Source organism: Mustela putorius, unplaced genomic scaffold (assembly GCF_011764305.1).
Source record: "Mustela putorius furo isolate JIRA1106 unplaced genomic scaffold, ASM1176430v1.1 tig00003858_pilon_pilon_pilon, whole genome shotgun sequence".
NCBI lineage: Eukaryota > Metazoa > Chordata > Mammalia > Carnivora > Mustelidae > Mustela > Mustela putorius.
The window spans coordinates 30,726,894-30,749,166 of NW_025422010.1; the positions used below are offsets into that span (position 1 = coordinate 30,726,894).

General features: G+C 39.8%; 1 protein-coding gene across 1 annotated transcript; it reads right to left on the reverse strand.

The window, feature by feature from the left end:
- Positions 1-1,681: 1,681 nt before the first annotated feature.
- SLC39A6 (solute carrier family 39 member 6) lies at positions 1,682-22,133 on the reverse strand. The gene is made up of 10 exons (XM_004752284.3): positions 21,858-22,133; positions 18,981-19,718; positions 17,309-17,492; positions 16,126-16,295; positions 14,692-14,910; positions 9,797-9,902; positions 6,895-7,272; positions 5,575-5,655; positions 4,280-4,470; positions 1,682-2,914 (listed from the first exon to the last, which is right to left on the reverse strand). Exons 2-10 carry the CDS (start codon positions 19,707-19,709, stop codon positions 2,762-2,764), a joined length of 2,211 nt encoding a protein of 736 aa, XP_004752341.1. The 5' UTR covers positions 19,710-19,718; positions 21,858-22,133; the 3' UTR covers positions 1,682-2,761.
- Positions 22,134-22,273: the final 140 nt, after the last annotated feature.

Below are 22,273 nucleotides of genomic sequence, written 5' to 3' on the forward strand. Positions count from 1 at the left end.
TCTTAGGGTCTGAGGTAAATGCCTTTCCCAGCATGGTTTTATTTCAAGATTACACTACCTTCAATTACCATGATGAACATTTTTTTTTGTAATCCCAGAAACTATTGAAATATGCTAGATATTTATGTGCTGCTCTAAGTTTTGGTAAAACACAGCAAACAATGCCGGGGTTTGGAGGAGAAAGGGAAGAATTTTGATGTGATTATTTTAACAGTAATTGGCCTTTTTTTTTTTTTTTAAAGATTCTATTCATTTATTTGACAGAGAAAGAGACAGCAGAGGGAGTGGGAGAGGGAGAAGCAGGCTTCCCACCAAGCAGGGAGCCCCATTTGGGGCTTGAACCCAGGACCCATGACCTGGGACAAAGGCAGACACTTAATGATTGAGCCACCCAGGTGCCCCCAGCAGTAATTGACTTTCTATTTTTTCTTAGTAAATATCTTTTTCAGAAAATTAATCCATAAAGTTCTCAAGTATACATGATCTACTCTATTTTTAGGTCTTCTAAAGATTTTATTTGAGAGAGAGCACGAGCAGGGAAGAGGGCAGGGCAGAGGGAGAGGGAGAAGCAGATTCCCCACCAAGCAGGGAGGCTGATCTGGATCCATCCCAGGACCCTGGGATCATGACCTGAGCCCAAGGCAGACGCCTAACTAGCTGAGCCACCTATACACCTATCTCCGTCTTTTTCATTCAAGTTATTACTTGTGCATTTTTCTATCAATCTTTTAAGTTTTCTTTCCCCCTAGAGATCAGGTTTTGGTTCACATTCTACAGCTCCTGCATGTTCTTTTAATCTCTGTTCTCCCCCATATGAAGCCATGGAAACTAACTCCTTAAACCTTCCATGTGTTCACTACAGAGTTTGACCTTGAGTGGGAACTATCTTTCCAGTTCACTCTGTTTTGTGGTTAGGCCCAGCACATCTTCCACCTTCAGAATCTGTGAAAAGTCAAGGCTGTGTTCCCCAATCTCAAGGAACATTTCCAGCTCTTCCAGAGCTTCCTCATCTTGCCCTGCTCTAGCAGCAGTAAGGAAGGTCTGTGGGCAGAATTCTGAAGCAGAGTAATCATTTGCTAGAGGAGATGCTTCGTGTCATCCTCTGAGGCACCCTCAACCCTAGTCATTCTCTTGTTACCCATATCCATCCCTTTCACTAGGCTTGGGGAATAGAGATGTTGGTCCAGTTGACTCTCAATAGGCTCTAGGTGGGGTCTAGGGTCTTGTCTATTTTATTATTATTTTTTTAAAATTCTCTTTAGAATGTAGGTCATCAGTGCTTTTTCTCAAGCTTAAGGCTCTGATTGTTATAAAAGAAAAATTAGGGGCGGCTTGGAACAAACTGTGGGTCAATATTTCTTAAACTATCTTTGTGGAAAAGAATTTAAAACTGAGTAATTGATATAACTGATCAATAATATAAGTGAATTGATATACTATAGTCTGGATAGTACTTAAGAAAATCAGACATCTCAAATTCAGAGACAGAAAGTAGATTATAGGGGCTGTGGGAGAAAGAAGTGAGTTGTGGTTTAAAGCATATAGAGATCCAGTTCTGCAAGATGAAAAAGCTCTGGAGATCCATTGCACAACAATGTGAATATACTTAAAACTAATGAGCTGTATGCTTAAGTAGTTATGATGGTGTTAAAAAAAAAAAAAAGAAGTCGGATATCTGATATCAAGCTGACATGGGGAATTTATTTTGTAGAAAAGCAACATCTAGAGAATGCCACAGACAGCCCTAGTATGTCTAAAGTACTACATATAAAAATGATAATTGCTCATAATGACAACACTGAAGCACTGAAAGATACCAAAGTACTTTCTGAATTCAAGGAGTCAAATTACACTCAGTGTAGTTTTAATGCCCTTGCCCATCTCAAAGCTCTATTATGCTGTCATTTGGTAAACCAGATAACCAGAACATTCAATACCCAAGTTTTTGGCCATACATAGACTTACTCATATTCATCTGGTATAACTCCACACAAATATTTGAACATTCCAATTTCTTGGGTAAGGTATATATTGCTTGAATTCATTAAATATACTTAGACTTCTCTATTATACAAAGTTAAATGTACAACTAAATTAGTAAAAAGTGCTCACTGTGGTTTATTTTACTGACAAATATGTTATGTGGTTTATTTTACTATGACAAATATGTTATGAAGGTACTCTACATTAGTATTGCCATTTTAATTTAAATTTTTTCTTCTATTTTGTAATGAGTTTTGTGACTTTTTTTGGAAAGAAATCTGTGCCTTCTTAATTCTTACAGATTCTTTTTTCTCTTTATTTCTTAGCTAAAACTCAGTACAAGCGTTATTGATATCTCAGGCTTTCTGTGTATCCTTACTCTAAATGCCAGCAGTTCTTCAGAGGCCTGACATCCAGCATGGGGCTTACTGTGTTAAATTAGGTTCTAGAAAAAGCATTAAAGACAATTTTCCTGAAATATACAGAATATGTCATGCCAAATCTCTTGTTTATACAATAAACTGGTAAAATTGGTAAATTGCACATATAGCTCATATTCCCAAAATAGAATAACTTAAATATTAAAACGTACCTTTGTGTTACCACCATAACTGACCTTATAAGCATAACAAATGGAAATACTCAATAAAAAAAAAATCACAAAATCCACTAACCGCAAAGGCTGCATATCGCAGCTTACGAACTCTCATCTCCCTACGACCTATTCAAACTACAGACAGCAATATTTTTTCAAGCTACTCTAGCATTTACACCCTAATTAGAAATTTATACGAAACACAATTTTATGTTCAAATATGGAAATAAGCAACATAATTCCAAAGCCCAAAAGTATTCCAGCATTCTGTAAAAAGAAATATCCCCAGCGGCTACATCCATGGTCACTAGCATCATTGTGCAGCATCTCAGGTACCTTAAAGAAAAAACAAGAGCAACATTTAGGTTTTCAGAACCACGGATTCATTTTTAGAAGAATTTACGGGACAGTAATACTAGCTTATATGTCTCTGGATATACTGAGCCAACTCCTTATTTTTATTTATTTATTTATTTAAAGATTTTATTTATTTGACAGAGGTCACAAGTAGGCAGAGAGAGGGGGGGGGCGGGAAGCAGGCTCCCCGCTGAGCAGGGAGCCCGATGCGGGGCTCCATCCCAGGACCCTGAGACCATGACCCGAGCCATTGACAGAGGCTTAACCCACTGAACTACCCAGGCGTCCCAACTGAGCCAACTCCTTAAAATGGGACCATATACATACTGACTCTAGCTAATGTATACAGCATTTCCCAGCAGCTTAATTCATAATGATTATTCACGGTATGCTCAACAAGTCAAAGTTTATATTGGTCCAGTTCACTCTACTATGAAACAAAGAACTATACTGATTATTCTCCTTTCATTACTGCCGGTAGCTGAACCAAACATAACATATGGCTTACCTAAGTTTAGAGATATGGAGACTTTATATAGAAAATAAAATTTTAGCAATCAGACTGGTTGGGATTGTTATGTGGACTTTGCTGACAAAACAAAGTAACTCCTTTGTCCATTAATAAGGAAATTATGAAAAAAAATAAGGAAATTATGAGCATTCTGAAGAAATTATGAGCATTCACAACATGTGGCTTGTGCTGGGTTTCTGACAAATCTATACAAAGCTGAATGCCTGGTTACTGAGATTCTACTCTCAAAAAGACACATCAGAAAGGGGTGGATATTTCTGTGTCTCCTGACACATGTTAGGCAGGATAAGGTGTGCTTGCGAGCAGTAATCCAAAAAGATACACCCTAAAGAACCTATATTTTCTATGCTATCTTATAAAATATAGACTCACTTATTACTGTATTTATTCTAAAGCCTTTTAAATTAATTAATTAATTGATTAAAAAAGTAAGCTCTATGCCCACAGTGGAGCTAGAACTCACAATCCTGAGATCAAGAGTTGCACGCTCTACTGACTGAGTCAGTCAGGCACCTCCTAAACAAAAGCCTTTTTAAAAATGAGGTTTCATGGGGTGCCTGGTTAAGTTGGTTAAGCATCTGACTCTTGGGTTTGGCTAAGGTTGTGATCTCTGGGTCCTGGGATTGAGCCTGGATTGGCTCAGCACTCAAGTGTGGAGTCTGCTTGAGATTCTCTCTCTTTCTGCTCCTCCCCCCACCCTGGGATTCTTTCTCTCAAATCAATCAATCAATCTTACTATTTTTTTTAAAGAGGTTTCACTGAACATTCTATTTTGTTAGTCAACACTGTAATTAGACTTCTTAAAAACTTACCATATCAACCAGAGCAACATACATGAATAAGCCAGCGGTAAGTGCAAATATCCACATAGAAACATTTTCAGCATAATGACCAATAAAGATTCCCGTTGCCATTCCAAGATACGCCAGCATGGCTGACAAAGCATTATAAAGAACAGCTTGCTTAACAGTCATGCCAGCCTTTAGTAAAACAGCAAAATCACCTTTAACAGAAAACAAAAAAGGGAACAAAGAAAGGAAAGAAATCACTATTCAGACACATACCCAAGAAACTTTTTAATTTAAGAACTTCTCTAAATTTTTTTGAAGGAAAAAGAAAGCAGCTAAGGATTACCAGGGGTAACAAGTATTAATGTAAATCACCCTAACACCTCTATAAATTAAGGTATTTTTTAATCCAAAGTTTTTCTTAAGGCTTTCACTCTGTCAATGAATGATAAATACCATGAATTTAAATTTGCGCTCTTGCACGGTCTTCAACAAGCTTATAATTGGGCACAAAGAAGAGGATTTCACTGATCATTTCACACATGAAATGATCAGCAAATGATAAAGGCAATCTATAATTAAGAGCTTAAGAGTCTAACGTTCTAGTTATAAAAGAATAAAAAGAGCAATGAAGATGGGAATAGCTAATAGAGGCTTCAGGGAATATGAAGGACCTAGAATGTGGAACATAAGCCAGATGTGGAGGATTATAAGCATCCGGCAGACAGATGGGAGGCCTTCTGAATGGCAGAAAACACGCCAAGGAACAAAACTGAAAATGGCAGCACAGGTGTGTGCAAATATGTATCTACAAGAAGAAAAACAAGGGCATGAACTGGGATCCAGAACAACTCTGGGAAGGTTTTAAATCCTGGTGACAGAGGAGAAAAATATTCAAAACACAATTCATCAACTTCCCTTTTCTTTAGCTCCAGTGAGAATCTCTTTGCCAATTTCTCTCTGTTAATGGAAGCTGACTTCTTTGAATCCTGTGGTCTTACTCATATTGCAGATATGAAGATAATGATCACTGATGTCACCAGTATGCTGGTCCAGGAAGGCATGTGGTAGGGTAAGAGGATGAGAGAGGAGGCCCACAAATCTCTCTGGCAATGCCACAGAGGCAATTGTGTAATTATACTCATAGGGTCAGAGTACTGCCTGGAAACAAACTTATACTCAGTGAGAAAAGAAACCTAGCTAGGCTAGTAGAAGGCAGAGAAGTTATGAGGAAGCTTGCTGGAACTATCAATAGCAAATGCCAGTGACACTAGGACACTTCATCCCCCTGGAAAATACTGTTTATATGGCTCTCTTACCTAATTCATGAGGCAACTCGTGACAAAACACAGCAACAGAAGTACTTAAACCACTCGACAAACCTTCAGTAAAAGCAGCCCCTGGGTAAAAATCAATCAGAGAAAGTTTGGCTACAATGTTCTATGGGTGTTTTTTTTTGTTTGTTTTTTTTTTAAATCTTACCAGCATACAGCATAAGGTGAAGGAAGTAAATGAGATTCTGTCATGAATTAACAGAACTTTCCAGCTGCACTCTGCATATTCTTTACAAGTAACATTAGGTTACATGCAATTAGGTTTAAATTTCCCACTGGAGCATAAGCAGGTACATTTGAGAAGGGTAAGCTCCACTGTGCTTCAGAGTGATTAGAGGATCTTATCACAGACCTGAGATGTAATCCTTACCACGGAAAACATTTATGTAAAAAATAAACTGAATTAAAATGTTTGGAAGAAAATGCAGCAGCCAAGAGTACAAACACATTTCACTGGCCTCAGAAGAATCCACTAGGTAATTAGATTTGTTCACATTCATTCTTTCACTGTCTGATGAGAAAAGTCTAAGACAAATAGCTCCCCCCATTTTAAAAACTAGCACTGTATACAACCGATCGCTTATAAAGTGTGACCGAGCATGTGCATCTCCTCCTTTGTTGCTTCTGCTGTGCACAGTACCCAGAGGAGGAAGCACACCAGGCTTCCAGGGAGCCAACTGTGCTCCTCTCTGCCTGGTTACAAAACAGCACTGCCTCCTTGGGCAAGGGGTTCGCCCTGCCAGGCCTTAGCTGCCTAACCTGTAATTATTTCCACTGCTCCTTCCAGCACCAGGTCACTATAATTTTTAAGTATTCTATTATCTCTTGGTCATGATAGAACGAACAATTTAATAGCAAAATCTCTCTTAAATTTTTTTTTTAACTCAACTTATCAGATATGCTAGGATTCTTTCCGTATAAAAGATGATGGAAAAAAGTGTCTTGTACCTTAATATTGTTTATACTGCAGATAAGGGGGGGAACTCTAATGTAAAAACAAACAAACAAAACCCGACAAAAACATATACTCCATGCACGTTAAAGCTTGATTTTAAGATTCTACAAATTAAAACAATTTTTGAGAGTTACCCCTTAGGTAACGGAGCAGGCAGTTTGCAGCACTTAATCTTATGTAACTTTTATTTAGTACTTCCCTGTCAACATAGCTACAGAAGAAATAACATTCTGATGATCTTAGAAGTTATTAGCTTTATCAAAATGGCCCCAGTCTTCATTAAAAGGGGCCTGGTGGTGTCATGTGACTTTCAGAGTCAGCCAACAAGAAGCAAACATGCAGATGCGTACCAATTGCGAGGCCATCGCTGAAATTGTGCAGGCCGTCGCCCATGATGACCATCCAGGCCAATGTGGCGATGCCGGCGTCCTTCAGCTCCTCCCGAGAGTAGCGCTGACTGTGACTGTGGGGGTGGTGGTTTTGGTGGTGGTGGTGATGCAGAATATGATGGTAATCATGATGGTGGTGAATGAGATCGTCGGACTGGCCGAGCGTATCATGAAAATGTGAATGGCACTTATTCTTGCAGCCTCGGGGGACATATTCATTATAGACTTCCTGCGGATGGGCATGGGCTATCATGACCTCTTCTTCTTCCAGGATTGCTGGCTGTGGAGAATCAAAGTGGGAGGGCTCCTGTGAGTCCCCTCGTAAATAGCCTTCAGGTCCTAGGTGTAAACATAAGGGACATTGGGTCAAAGTCAGAAGGCTTTGTTAATGCGCGTTTTCCAAACATCCCCGACAAAGTCAAAAAAGATCTTAGAGCATGGCAAGCCTCTCACATACCGAATGAAGCAGAATACTGCTGATGCAAAACATCAACAGGTTTTAATGAATTTTAGAAATGAAATGGCCTCACAGATTAAGAACGGACTTTAAACTTCAATCTCCAATAAGTAGCCCCAAGATTCTTCCTTGATTTCTTCTGCCTTACATTTTTTTTCAAGTTATTAATAAAATTCCATTTAATTAACATACAGTGTAATACCTGCCTCCTTACATTTTAAAAGATGTCTTTTTCCCCTGGTTAAAAAAGCAGCATATACTTACTTTAGAAAAACAGTTAAGAAAAATACTGAAAATTGGAAATAAAAAACATGCATAATCCTCTTGTCTAACTTCTTTTTTTAGGGTGAAGTTCAAGGAAAAACAAGCATTTGAAATACAGTGATCACCAAGGACAATTTATTTATTATCTACTTGTACAAAGAAAAGTAAATTTCAACAGTAAAGTTTTGTTTTTTCCCTTTGTCCTGTGCACGGATCACACTTTTCATGGGCACATTCCCAACACTGTGGTCCAGTTCCAGGGCAACAACTCCTTCTCACTGTTATACACCGCACTGGACTCCGTGATGAAGAAGGAATAGACACAAGAAGAGCAAGAACATTTTATTTACTCTTTAGAGAAAAAAACCAGGATAAAAAACCAAGGTTGGGAAGGAAACCATAGAGGTAGGCAGTAGCAACTAAGCAGATTTCTCCCTGGTTAGCTGGCAGCTATCTAGTGAGCACTTACTCTGGCCAGGTACTCTGCTGGGCACAGGGGACGGATGGGAGTGTGACAAAGTCTCTAACTTCAAGCACTTTTTTTTTTTTTTTAAGATTTTATTTATCCATTTGACAGAGAGAGAGAGACAGAGAGATCACAAGCAGGCACACAGGCCCGCAGAGAGAGAGGGGGAAGCAGACTCCCCACCGAGCAGAGAGCCCGATGTGGGGCCCGATCCCAGGACCCTGAGACCATGACCTGAGCCGAAGGCAGAGGCTTTAACCCACTGAGCCACTCAGGCGCCTCTAGCACATTCTGTTCTTGTGGGGCGACAGACACATTTAATAAGAAAACATGTGTAAATAAGGTCCTATGAGGCACTGGGCAGCATGGAGAAAACCAGAAAAGGGTAATGGGAAGGACAGTAACTGGGAGACATTTGTCTGCGTGATCAGGTAAGGCCTCTGAGTCTAACTGATGGGGCAGGAATTTGTGTGAAGATCTGACAGGAGGCTTCCGAGCAGGAACAATAGTGAATGCAAGGCTTGGAGATAAACTTGGTGTGCTCATGGAATGAAAAGGGCAGTGAGATTGGACACAACGAACAATGGGACAGAGTGGAGAGCAGGGTCAGACCATGAGGGTCATGGTGAGGAGTCTGGTTTAAAATTTTCATCTTATCTCATTTCATCCAATAAGAAATGGCAAGCTAACAGTCCAGTTACAGGAAAAACAGTAACTTCACAGCCGGGGCATCACGGCAGGCAGCACACCGCATTACTGGAGAGGATATGATACCACATTGTGGTACTTCTGCCCCGAGTGATCAATCTAGTCCTAAAAAAGATTAGAAACAGCCCAAATGAGGGGCAACTAGATGCAGTATTTGATCCTGGGCTATGCTCTGGACCAACTTTTTCTTCTGATGGAGGGAAAATATAAAGGAGTCATTAAGACAACTGGAAAAACATACGTGAGGTCTAGAGATTAGTAATGACATGGTATCACATTAATTTCCTGATTTCAATAACTGAACCATGGTTATATAAGACAATGTCCTTTTTCTAAGGAAACATATAGGGAGCATGTGGGGATACAGAGACATCTCGTCTGTAATTTACTTTCAAATGGCTTAGCAAAACAGTGTGTGTATGTGTACTCAGAGAGAAACAGAATGATAAGGGCGGGTAAAATATGGGGGCTGTATGAAAGATACAGAAATTCTCTGTATTACTTTTTTTTTTTTAAAGATTTTATTTATTTACTTGACAGAGAGAGAGATAGAGAGAGAGAGAGAGTACAAGTTGGGGGAGCAGCAGGAGGAGGAAGTGGGAGAAGCAGGCTCCCCACGAGCAGGGAGCCTGATGCAGGGCTTGATCCTAGGACCCTGGGATCATGACCTGAGCCGAAGGCAGACGCCTAACTCTATGAGCCCCCCAGGCACCCCTCTCTGCAATACTCTTGAAACTTTTCTGTATGTCTGAATTCCTTCAAAATAAAAAATTAGAGGAAGAAATGTAAATATAATATAAACAGCTTACTCACTGGCAATTAAAAAGAAAAGGCATTAAATATTTCAAAAGTAAAAAAAAAATAAAATAGACAAAGGGATATGGTCCCCTCTGTCCCAGAGAGTCCAAGCTGCCTGCAAATCACAGTGCAGTAAACTCCCTCCAGACCTCAGATTTGTAAAGACTTACGATCATCTGCGTCTACTTTCTCCTCATTTGTTGAAAGTTGAGATTCATACTTGGACAGCTGCTTCTTAATCTCCACATCATCATCAGTTTCAGGTTTTTTCTGATTCTAAAATGGTAAGAGAAAGCAGCACTTTAAAACCATTGAAGTGCTTCTGTGTACAATTATAAACAAACAGTTAAGCGGAAGACCGAGGGAAGACAACAGAGTAAGGGACCTTTATTGGGATTGGGATAAAAGTCCTCCAAGGGCCGGCAGGGCCTATAGTTAATTTACACAGCACCTAGCCGTGTGTTTTCGGCATAACAGCTGCTCAGGATGGTGAAGCTTGCAAAATCACATAGCCATCTTTCTCAATGTCCCCTAGGTCATCTACTTTAAGTGTGCTCTGGGGAGCCTGTGAGAAATGAACAATCTTGGGCCACACCCAGACCTAATGAATCAGCACAGGGATTTTAACTAGAGGCCTGAATGATTCATACACATATTAAACAGAACTATGCCTCAGGTTATCAATTTTAGAACCAACTGGAGACATTTTTTCCAGCATTTAGTGATCTGCTAACCAACTGCTTGGTTCTCTCCAGCCCTCTTTTGGACACCGAAACCCCATACTTCCTAGACTTTTTATAACCTAAAACTATACTGTGACACTGATTAGGTGTTTGCTATTAAAACTAAAATACTTTTCCTATAATAAAACACCATTACCAAGCTTCTTTTTTTTTTTTTAAACAAATCTCTTATTAGTTAGCCTCGAATTTATCACTAGGTTTTTTAACCACCTCAATACCATGCTATCCTTATCTTTGAGCCCAAGCAGAAAGGTCACCACTTGAACAATGGTGCAGTGTGTGATTTACTTATGTAAATCATTCATTACTTTACTTTGCTTACTTGCGTAAAAGTAATACTTTACTTATATACGTTTCCTATGTAGAAGAGAATACTCAAAATGACTGAAAATGGTCCCACAAATAATAGATTTCTTATATGCAGTCCTTTTGAGTATGACTTAAACAATCACCACTGGGCCCGAGATTTCATTCTAGCTCTGATAACATGTAAACCATCTGTACATTCTTAGACTATAGAGTTTTTAAAGGCATGCACACAAACCCATCTATATACCGACCCCCAGCTTAGTACCTTTAACGGAGAAAGTACTTCAATGTTTGTGACAATAAATGAATTCAGGATGTTTTATATCAGTTCAGTTAATGCTTTCTTTCCTGCTGGGCAATGACTCTCCAGAGAATTTACAGATTAACCAGTTCTTTCATTCTGTAAGTATCAGGACCTATAATGTTCCCTATGCTGTATGCTGGCAATACAACATAAAGCAAGATACACATGGTCTCTATTTTCATGGAGCTTATCATCCATAGGGAGGGAGGCTTTACAGATAAAATGATTAAACAATTCTTTGATTGCAATTTTTCATGTTTTACAAAGGGAAAACACATAATGCTATGAGTGTATAATAAGACCTAACTAAGTCCCACGGCAGGTTTCCTTGAGAAGGTGATCCTTACACCAAGACCTAAGATAAGCAGAGGTTTGTGGGGGAACTGTAGGCTGGGAATAGAGGTGGATTCCACGTAGGGAGAACAGCATGTGGGAGGGTCTTAAAACAGAAAGAGGCCAATCCCATCCCAGAAATGAAAGCAGTGCATGGTGCTCAGAGATAGGGGGCTAACGGCTGGGCGGCAGGAGATCCAGACAATGCAAACCAAGTTAAAAGTGTGGACTATGTCCTACAAATATAGAGAAGTCACTGAAGGAAGGATTATAAATGGCGGTGTACAACTTCATCAGATTTCCATTGAAACAAATCACTTTGTTCTGTTCTGGACTGGAAGAAGGAAACAATAAAATACTGTAGACAGGCCAGTTAAGAAGTGGATGCTGTCACCCAGGTGGGAGAAAAGCATGGCTTAGACTAGAATGATAGCAAGGAAGAGGGAGAGAAATGGAAAAGTTCTGGATGTATTCACTAAAACTAGCCTAGATACGAGGATAAGGGAGATGTCATAGATGACCTGCAGGTCCTCAACGTGACCTTCACTGGTAGAAACAGGCTTCACTGGTAGAAAAAAGCTTTTGAGGTTGAACTTATTATAAAGGTCCAACTATATATAATCAAGTATGAGATGTAACCTCATACATCTGAGGTGTATTTGAATTTGAATATTGATTTCAAATTGACAGATATCATATGATATATGCAATCTCCTAAGGATGCAGAATAGATATCTTCTGGAAAATCCTAGGTCCTGTTATAAGGCTGAAAAAATTCTAAACACTCACTGTATATGGAAGAACATTTTTTTAAAAATATTTTATTTATTTATTTGACAGAGAGATCACAAGTAGGCAGAGCAGCAGGCAGAGAGAGAGCGGGAAGCAGGCTCCCCGTTGAGCAGAGAGCCCAATGCAGGGCTCAATCCCAGAACCCTGAGATCATGACCTGAGCCGAAGGCAGAGGCTTAATCCACTGAGCCACCCAGGTGCCCCTGTTTTGTTTTGAGAGAACAAATGTAATTTAAAACTGTTAAACAAGTAACTCTAAGATCTGGACACCTTTAACAAAAGATAAACTCAATGTATTCTGAAAGGGAAGAGAACTAACATTTGCAAAACTCCTGTGGGAAGTCTGTGTAGAAATTATGCTTGCTTGCCATTTAAAGTTTCTTATACGTTCAACAAATGTTTGTTAACTATCTATCATGCCAGATGCTATTCTAGGCATTGGAGATGTGGCAAAGGTCCTAGCTCTTCAGAGCTTTTATTCCAGTAGAAACAATTTTAGAAAAGAGATCATTAAACTTCTTTGACTATAAGCCATAGTAAAACACGTCATACACTGTATATTACCGCTGCCTTTAAAAACATTGGTCATGACACAAGACTGATTTCACAACTGAGTTAAAAATTGTTCTGTGTTAAATCACAGGGAGCCTACTTCTTAACAGTCCCATGTTAAAGAGTACCAGATTAAGGAAAAGCTATCTATAGGTAAAATTTAAAAACTAAATTGAAATTAGAATGTTAGAAATGATGGCATGTGAACTAGAGACATAGTAAAACAAACAAACCTCCAAACCTCCCCCTGAAACTAATGTAAGATCATTTGTTTTTTTAGGGAAAGAATTCCAGGGAATGTCAGCAAGTAGGATATATGCTCCAGTCAGTCCAAGTGAAGCACCTGGGACAATGGGAACATGGAAGAGGACTCCTGGATGAGGAGTGAATAAGCTATTCTCATTTCACTTCTTTCCTCTAGCTGTAGGTCCAGTAAAGAGAAGGTTCACAATTTGTAACTTGAGGTCTTAGTGAAGGACAAATCTCTAAGGGCAAATGTTCACAGGAGGGAGAAGGAGGCAAGTTTCCTGTTCACACACGCACTTGCTTCCCACAGTGAGCTCTGCGCTCAGCAAGAAACAACTGCGTTTGTTTTCAAACCTCTTCATGCCAGTTAGGCTTGTTATAGTAATTGCACAATTTAATGACACATAACTCAAACTGTGAAATGATGGTGAGAATAGTTACTTCTATGAAAACTTAAGCTGAATGCTTTTATAAGATTCAAAAGCAAGTTGTTAAAAAAAAAAAGACTATCAAGTTATGAAAGCAACCATTGCATAAAATTTACAAAACCTAGATTCTCCTCTCATTATAGCTTTCCAAGTGTGTAACCTCTTCTTCACTTGAGAGAAACCAAAATTGGAGACTGTAGGTGAAGGAGCATGGCTACAGAAAAAATTATCAAACTTCTGACTCAAAGAAAACCTTAGTCAACAACAAATGACCAGAATATGAATGTACATGCAGTTTAAGTTAAATTAAAATGTCTAAGATGTGTATATGTCCTTTTTAAGAGTTTCCATCAGGACAGTCCTTTGACTGACTTGCCTGGTCACAACAGTTTAAGAGGTGACAGATAACCATAGTTAATTTTTTTTTTTTTTTAAACCAGAAATAAAGAGCCTATGGTTTTGCTTCATACTATTTTCTGGTGGCAATTTGTAAAGGAAATTTGAAAGTCACAAACCCTCTGAAACATGGAGAATATTCAGTTACAGGGTGAGTAATTAAAGTTAATGAGAACAGTTAATCCTAACTACCAAAAAATACTGACAGTGTGACCATAATGCTTCTTTAAAAAACAAAGCATGTAGGGGCGCCTGGGTGGCTCAGCGGGTTAAAGCCTCTGCCTTCGGCCCAGGTCATGATCCCAGGGTCCTGGGATCGAGCCCCGCATCCGGCTCTCTGCTCAGTGCAGAGCCTGCTTCTCTCTCTCTCTGCCTGCCTCTCTGCCTACTTGTGTTCTCTGTCAAATAAATAAATAAAATCTTTAAAAAAAACAAAAAACCCAAAGCATGTAGGGATGTCTGGATGGCTCTGTTGGTTAAATGTCCGACTCTCAATCTCAGCTCAGGTCTTGATCTCAGCATGGAGCCCGTTTAAGAAAAAACAAAAAAACCAACAAAAAACCCACACAAACCAACAAACACAACACTTTACTGAGGTATGACTGACAATGAAGAAGGAATTCATATTTAACAAACACACATCAATGAATTTGGGTGTATATACCCAAGAAACCGTTGCCACCATCAAGGCTGTAATCATGATGCTTCAGATCTTCAAGACTCTGCTTGTGCCTTGTTTGGTTTTACACAAATGTTGAACCTCTGCCATTTTTACCCTCTCAGGAGTCTGAAGGAAATACTGAAAACAGAGAACTCCAGGGTTATGCCTCTGGAAAGAAAAAGTATTTCACGGTACTGAAACTCTCTTGAATGAAGATCATACCTGCTGGAAAAGCTCAGCTAACAGTCTAGTTAGAATCCTACTCAAAAATGTCTAGTAAGTAAACAGTACTTTTCCTTACCTTTTTCTTCTTATCTTTAAATTGCTTGATCAATGTGAGTACATGTTCAACAAGAAACATGAAATACAAGCCCCCCAGGGCTGTCAGACCCTTCCATGTGGAATCAAAATAGGTACTTTCTTCTATGTTTTGAGAAGACAGATGACTGAAAAGTGGCCCTCTCTTCATTTCCATTGCAGATTCTTCATGGCTGTGACTATGGTGGTGACTTGCATGAGACTACAGGAAAAACAGTATGTATTTTATGAATTCATTAGTTTCATACATGTCAGAAAACTTGGCTAAGACAGTAAGGCCAAATATGGAAACCATTTAGAATTAGGCAATTAATGGGCTATGTCAGAGCTGAGGGGGAAGTTTAATACATCAAAATGACCCACAGGCTACTAGTGAGCTAGAGCTTAATGTATAATGTGCTAAGGCACTTAACAGTGTACATTGGTTTAGCGTGATGACAGATGCATTCCCTGACTCTCATATAGGTAGCAGGTATTTTCAATGTTGAACAAGTTACTATGGCCACAAATGATAGGGAATTCCCAGACTCAAGAGGCATACAGGGTGTTCTATTTGTACTCCACACTGAAAAAGCCCACGCCAGTCCCTTTGCTGTGCTTACAAGAAGCCTAGTGTGTGTCACGGGCCCTGGCAGATATCTGAGATCAGGTGATACGCTCCAGCAGTCTGCAGCAGGCATTGGCCCTCAGGCATGGTAGGGAACCGACTGTGCAGCTCATCAACAGAGGGGAGTTGGGGGTGGTCACAGGGTACACCCTACACACAGGCTGCGTGGCGAACATCTGCCATCTGGGGACGGGGAGTTCAGCACAGCAAAAACAGTTTTTCACTAGAGGATGGAACATGACGGGCTATGTAGAGAGCTCTCATAAGGATTTTTTCCCTACTGACCTGTAAACCTTTAAGGGAAGCTTAAAAGATGAGATCCAGATACTTAACTTTTTAATGGAGCTATTAAGTAAACTCTATTCAACTTACTTAAGAATTTACTTGTGTCAATGAGTGTGAATCTCTAATTATACACATAAATTCAACTCCAAAGGAAAACTTGTTTCTTGAGTACATACAGAATCAGTTTTTATTTCTGTAGCAAGTACACTAATGTATCTGTCACAGTAATAATATCTGGGCAGAATCTATCTCCTTTTATTAACTGGGTCCAAAAAGTTAAATTAGTCTGTATTTAGTAAATTTCATTAAAGAGAAAAGCAAAAAACAAACCACAAACATATACTAAGATCTAGTATGTAAATGCAAATTTCAGTCACCTAATATATTTTAGAATCAACTCCTCTAAACCAAATTTCTAACCTCTTAAATATATCAAACAAAGAATTCTAGTACAAACCAAAAATATATTAATCTTTTCACTGTTGAATAATAAAATACACTGATAGGGCAAATGTCTGTACTTACATGTGGAAGGAGGTGTAAAAAAGCATCACCACTTAATGTCCCAACGGCCAGCGCCACAAGGAAACTTAGGAGAAATTTGAAGAACACCCGATTCATGAGAGGCACTAAGATAACGCCGAGCAAAGATAGAAAACTGATGATGGAAATAGCTATAAAGCCACCAACCCAGGCTGTCAAATAAACACAGCAAAGGAAAAATTATACAATTGATGAACTTTAACAGAGTAGCATAAAGCAACCTGTCAAAGCAAGTTGCATTTCTTAAGCTAAAGAAATACAAACTTAGTGGAAGAGGGCTGTGGTAACAGAATAATAACTGAGAAATCTGTTTCTGGTGCAAATGAACAATCTGACTGAACCCTCCCGGGAAAGAGCAGAAGCCTGGTGGAAAGTTCTTCAGATGGGGGTCAAAGGGAGAAAATGGTTACCAATGACAAATTCTAGATCACTTGGACCTGAGCTTTTGGACTCCCATACACAGCTAAATTATGAAAGAGAGGAGTTAAAAAAAAAAAAAAAAAAAGAGGGGTGCCTGGGTGGCTCAGTGGGTTAAGCCTCTGCCTTCAGCTCAAGTCATGATCCCAGGGTCCTGGAATTGAGCACCACATGGGGCTCTCTGCTCAGCAGGGAACCTGCTTCCCTCTCTCTCTCTCTGCCTGCCTTTCTGCCTACTTGTGATCTCTGTCTGTCAAATAAATAAAATCTTAAAAAAAAAAAAAAAGAAGAAGAAAAAAGAAATATAAAAAGAATCTGGGAATTCAATGATTTTTTCAGTAAACAAGGGAATTATTTATCTACCATAGTTTTTGAGCAACGCAGGTTCTATACTACAGCAGAACTGATCCTAGTTTCATTTATTAATAAGAATCAGATTTAGGCTCTTAAACAGCAGATATTAACTGACCTTCTGAAACAGTGTGACAACATAAAAAGCCCAAATTTCAGATGCCCCTGATTTCCTGTAGGATGACCTCAGCTACATAGCTGTTTTATTTTTTTATTATTATTTTTTTTCTTAAGGCAAGGCTAACCAGCTTGCTTTCTTCACTTTCAAGGCAGAGAACAAAAAATTAAGATACTTAGGATTATGCTGGAAAATGAATAGGTTGATATAAATATAAGAAAAAGTGTAACATAAACGTATCTACTTGAAATTATTTTTGCATAAAAAAGATGACTCTACCTATTTGTAAAGAATAGGTCTTTGGAGGGATTTCAGCTTTCTTTTCACTTGTTGTATGAATCAGACATGATCTAGCATCAATTTGATTGATGATGGCTGGGCAGAGATAGTTGAACTCCGTTGCATTCAGCAGAACCTGGATGCCCATGCCATGAGATGTAAGCAACTTTGATGCATTGAAACACTGCAGGAAACAAAGCAGTGAAAATCACCAAAAAGCCTTCTCATTACACAATCCAAAAAAGTTTTCTGATGATACAACACCCTTTCCATACTGAAGCTACTTCTTTATTTTTTCAAGTTAATGCATTAAAACCAACTTGTGTCTTGAGTACTTTGGAACTTGCCTCAAGCTTCCTGGAGATGCTATGTCACAATGGGGATATCCTACCTCTTTTGCCTAATTTTTTCTCAGGAGAAGGAGCTCAATCACTAGTAATCCAGAGAAAGCCCTCAGCGGAACAACCTTGAGGATAAATGGACATTCACAAGCCTGTTAACTCATTGTATAAACCTATTAAGGAAATGAGCTTTAATTTTGAGATGGAGTTCATTAGAGATTGAGAAATATGGTGCTTTAGTAGTAATGCTACCCTACGTGGCCTAAACAAGCCCAAGACACGTCACTCTTCCTGCAATGACTGTACTTGCAAAACTTAGCTCAGTTCTGTCTATTCACCTGGCAAAAGCTCTACAACGAGAGAATATTAAATTATGTAAATTACTCTTGCAGAGGGCAAGGCTGGTTAATAAAACAAACTTGTACCAGCAGGCAGCTGTTTCAACAACTTAATTAGATGACAAGCTTAGTTTGAAGAGAATCCCCTCTAGGTAATCTAAGCTCCCCTTCTCACACAAAAAAATTGGCAGTAGCACCTGTTTCTCATCTTCTGTAAAGTTACTTTAAATTCCCATAGTTCTTGGCCAATACTATTCAGGACAAACTTTAGGACCAGTGTCACTATGGGAATGAACATTAGGATTATTCTGGAATTGGTACAGTCATAGGATGACTTGAATGAAGTACTCTTTAAGGTTTGCATATTAATGCATACCAACTAATTCCTTGCCTTGGACATTTCTCAGCCAAGGAAAATTGTACAGGCTGGAAGTCAAGTTTAGGAAAAACACATGACTTTAGAACCTCAGTTCCCAGATTTTTCTATTGTCCAGCACATGGTTCTTGGGAGCTGCTCCAGTTTCAGCACTCCACAAGTCACTGAGATCCCTCTTCCAAGAAGGTAACACTATTGTTCTTCTTGCCTTCTATTGTGCCTTCAACCACACCTTTCCCTAAAACATGGATTCTAACGCCTGCTTTTTCCACCTCTCATTCTCTACTTTTCATTAACAATATTCACCTTTTAAAGACTTTATCCAAAAATAACCTTGATTACTGCTTTTCATACTCATTTTAAATTCCATATTAGAAATAGTTGTAGCTGCCAGCACCACTTTATAAAAAAATTACCCTCCAAGTTTTCTATCAGTAATGTTTATGACACAGTAGGGACAAAGGCCTTTGGGTTTTGATGGATGCCTGGATGAAAAGGTAGAAATTCGCTCTCCAAAAACCTCATCATTTTATTTTTACTTTATACTCCTTGCAAGTAGAGACAGAATGGCAATGACAGGACAAACAAGCAGGCATAATGAAAAGCATTCATCTTACCTCCTGAGTATGTTCATTTGTGTTTCTGGAATACATAAAGCCTTTTCTCGGCTCGCTCACAGATTCATTTGTTTTCCTACTGGCCAGCCGGCTCACCCGGTTTTTTTCTGTGATACTGGGTGGAGTGGAACTGCTCACATCTTTGGGGAAAGGTCTTCCGGGTTTTGGAGTGTCTATTGTCTCTAGAAAGTGAGTTCCGACTTCAGAGACAGCATTATACATAGTTGAGGTCACTTCACTAGCAGTAACACCATCCTTAATGAAAACAGTCCTTTTACCATTGGTATGTTCAGATCGGTGAGATCCTTTCCCCTGGCTGTTTCTGGGATCCTTACCTGAACTATCAGACTCACGGTCTGGGCAAAGACCTTTCCGATTGTTTTTATTGGAAGCAGCGTGATTACGGTGAGAGTGGTGATCATGGTCAGAGTGATGGTCGTGGTCATGGTGTATATGGATTTTTTTAACCTTATCTATGCCTATATTCTGAAGCAGTTTTCTGAACCCTTCAACTGACAAGGAATTATTTTCTCCATAGCGATGGAAAAGCTGCTGTAGATGATGTCGCCGTGTGGTAACTGCCAAGTCAACGTTAATGCCAGATTCCCAATTTGTAATAATTTTCTCAGTGGTCTGAGGGAAAGCAGTTGCTGGTTCTAGTTCATGAAGGGGATTTGTGACTGACAGGGTGAAGGTCAGAATCAAGATTACAGATAAATTCCTCGCCATTGCACCTTCCTAGAGAAGATAGAAAAAAAAAATTCTTGCCTTCGCTTTTAAAACAATTTGAATTAAGAAATCTCGTGCTGAAAATTGGTATCAAGTAATCAAGGTTTAATAGAACACCATTTAGTGTGCCTGACTGGTGTACTGCTACCTACTGTGAAAACATAAAAGAACTACATATATATATATATATATATATATGAAATAGAAAGAATCCTAGGCTCTACCCCTGAATTGGTAAAACACTTGAAACAACTGGAGAACAACTGAGTGCTGAGACCATAATTAGCACTGCAAAAGCAATAGTAACTCAGAAATTGGAGATTAATGTGGTCACAGCCATAGCTGGCAACTTATTACTGCTTCTGTGGACCCTCAAAAGGGAGGGCCCGGTAAGAACAAATATTCGAAACTATACCCCATTATCCCCACTATCATCATTATTTCACAGAATAATATTTTAACGTTAAAAAAAAAGTAGAAATGACAATCTCAAAATAATTCACATTTAAAACTTTTTCTTAAATACATACAAATCAATTTAAAGCTTCTTTCCCCCAATCCCACTCCTCAAAGGTACCTAGTGTTGCCAGTTTCTTGTATTATCCCTTAGGATGGTTTCTATCCATACTCAAATAGATGTGTCTTTTTTCCTTTAAACAAACAGGATCTTTTTTCCCCACTCAACAACACCTTTCTGTGTTGGTACATATAGATTGATCTCATTCTCTTGAGTGACTGCAAAATAACACCTCTTCAAATAAACTTCAGAAAAAGGGTATCATTCTTATATGGCTATAAAACAGTGAAAATCTTATCAGAGACTATCATCATTCATCCACACAATAGTATTTGGACCCAAAGGCCCACACTCCAAACAGAATAATCATGTTGAGCTTTAGGGCACCTAGCTGGCTTAGTCAGTGGAGCTTATGGCTCTTGAACTTGTAGATTTGAGCCCCATGCTGGCTGTAGAGATTACTGTGAAATAAAATCTGAAAAATGTAAAAAATAAATAAATAAAACAAAGAGCTCATTTTTAATTTATATATAGATAAGTATCTAGATATATAGATAAGTATCTATATATAAATATAATATATATAAATATATAATATATAGATAAGTATCTAGATATATAGATAAGTATCTATATATAAATTAAAAATGGGCTCTTTTATTTATTTTTTACATTTTTCAGATAGATATAGATATTTATAGATATCTATATATAAATTAAAAATGAGCTCTTTGTTTTATTTATTTTTAAAATATATAGATATAGATATCTATATCTATATATCTATCTCAAGTTGCGCCTTGAAAAGCAGAACTCAGCTAAACAAGGGAAGGTATAGTCCGGAGAAGCAGATGGACAGACATCTCAGGACCCATCCATTATCAGTGATGGATGGTGATTGTTATCTGCCTTCAGCCAAAGCGGCTAGGGCTGGGTTCCGGAGATAGAGACCGAGGACGGGGCAACCTAGCTCTACCACCTTCAGCTGTTTCCTGCACCAGGAAAAGCTGGTAAGATACATATTTGTCGGATGACTGAAGAAACCACATGAACGAATGTCTGCGCGGGTGCCCCATAACTGCCATTTGTTTGTTGCACACTGCCGCTTATTCTACTGGGAGCAGTGGAAAATGGAAGTAACTACCATAGGGCTAGACTCCTAAAAGAAGAATCTTCAGAGCCTGAAGTTTTGGAAATTCAGTTAATATACAAAAGTGAAAGATAAATCATTCGCAGGATGGGGAGCGGGGTGGGTGGGGACACGCACAGACGGATGGCTCAGTGGGCAGCTGCATGCCTTTCTCCAGGGAGGATGCTTAGGGCAGTCGCGGACCGGCCGGCGGATTTTCCCTGCAAATCAACGTGTGTGGAAGAATAAAGAAAGCCGAAGGACAAGGGTCTGGAAAAAGGGGCGAGTGCAGAACATGGGAAAGAGGACACAAAACTGCTTCTTATTTTTAAACACCACAGTACCTTCTTCGAATACGATATGAACAGGACGGACTGTTTCGTCCTAAAGTCCTTCGCTGCACCCCGAAGCCCCACTATGCACCCGAAACTGGGAAAGTCCGGCCTCCACGGCCCGCGAGGCTCCCCTCTCAGCTGTCCCCTCCCGGACCTGCGGGACTCACCTCTTCGCGGCCTCGCCGTCCCGCTGCCCGGCCCCTCGCGCCGCTTCAGTTCCCGCGGGCGGTCCGGAGGGTTCGGAACCGGTCCGTGCTTCTCTCTGAAAAACCTCTACAGGGCACGGAGAAGCGGCGGTCTCATCTGCCCGGCTGCCCCTCGGGCCACGGTACCGCGGCGCAGACACCGGGAAGCCACGCCCCACGCGCCTCGCCTCCCGGGAGCAGGAGGACAATTACTAATTACCGCCGCGCGCAGCGCGCCGCCGCGAACCACCGCCTCCGCCGGCCATGACTTCAGGGCATGCGCAGTGCGACCCGGAACCCCGTCCCGGTCGGGCGGATCCGCGTGTCCGCCTGTTCGCCGGCGCCACGGGGCTCGCTGGAGCGGGAGGGGCAAAGGCGCGGGCAGAGTGGGCTGTGTG

Coding starts and splice junctions, on each gene's coding strand:
- SLC39A6 (XM_004752284.3), bottom strand. CDS start 19,709: ATGGCGAGGAATTTATCTGTAATCTTGATTCTGACCTTCACCCTGTCA. Junction 16,296..17,308: donor GACCTATTCTTTACAAATAG/GTAGAGTCATCT, acceptor TTTATTTGACAG/CCTGGGTTGGTGGCTTTATA. Junction 2,915..4,279: donor ATGTTGCTCTGGTTGATATG/GTAAGTTTTTAA, acceptor TTTTTCTTTAAG/GTACCTGAGATGCTGCACAA.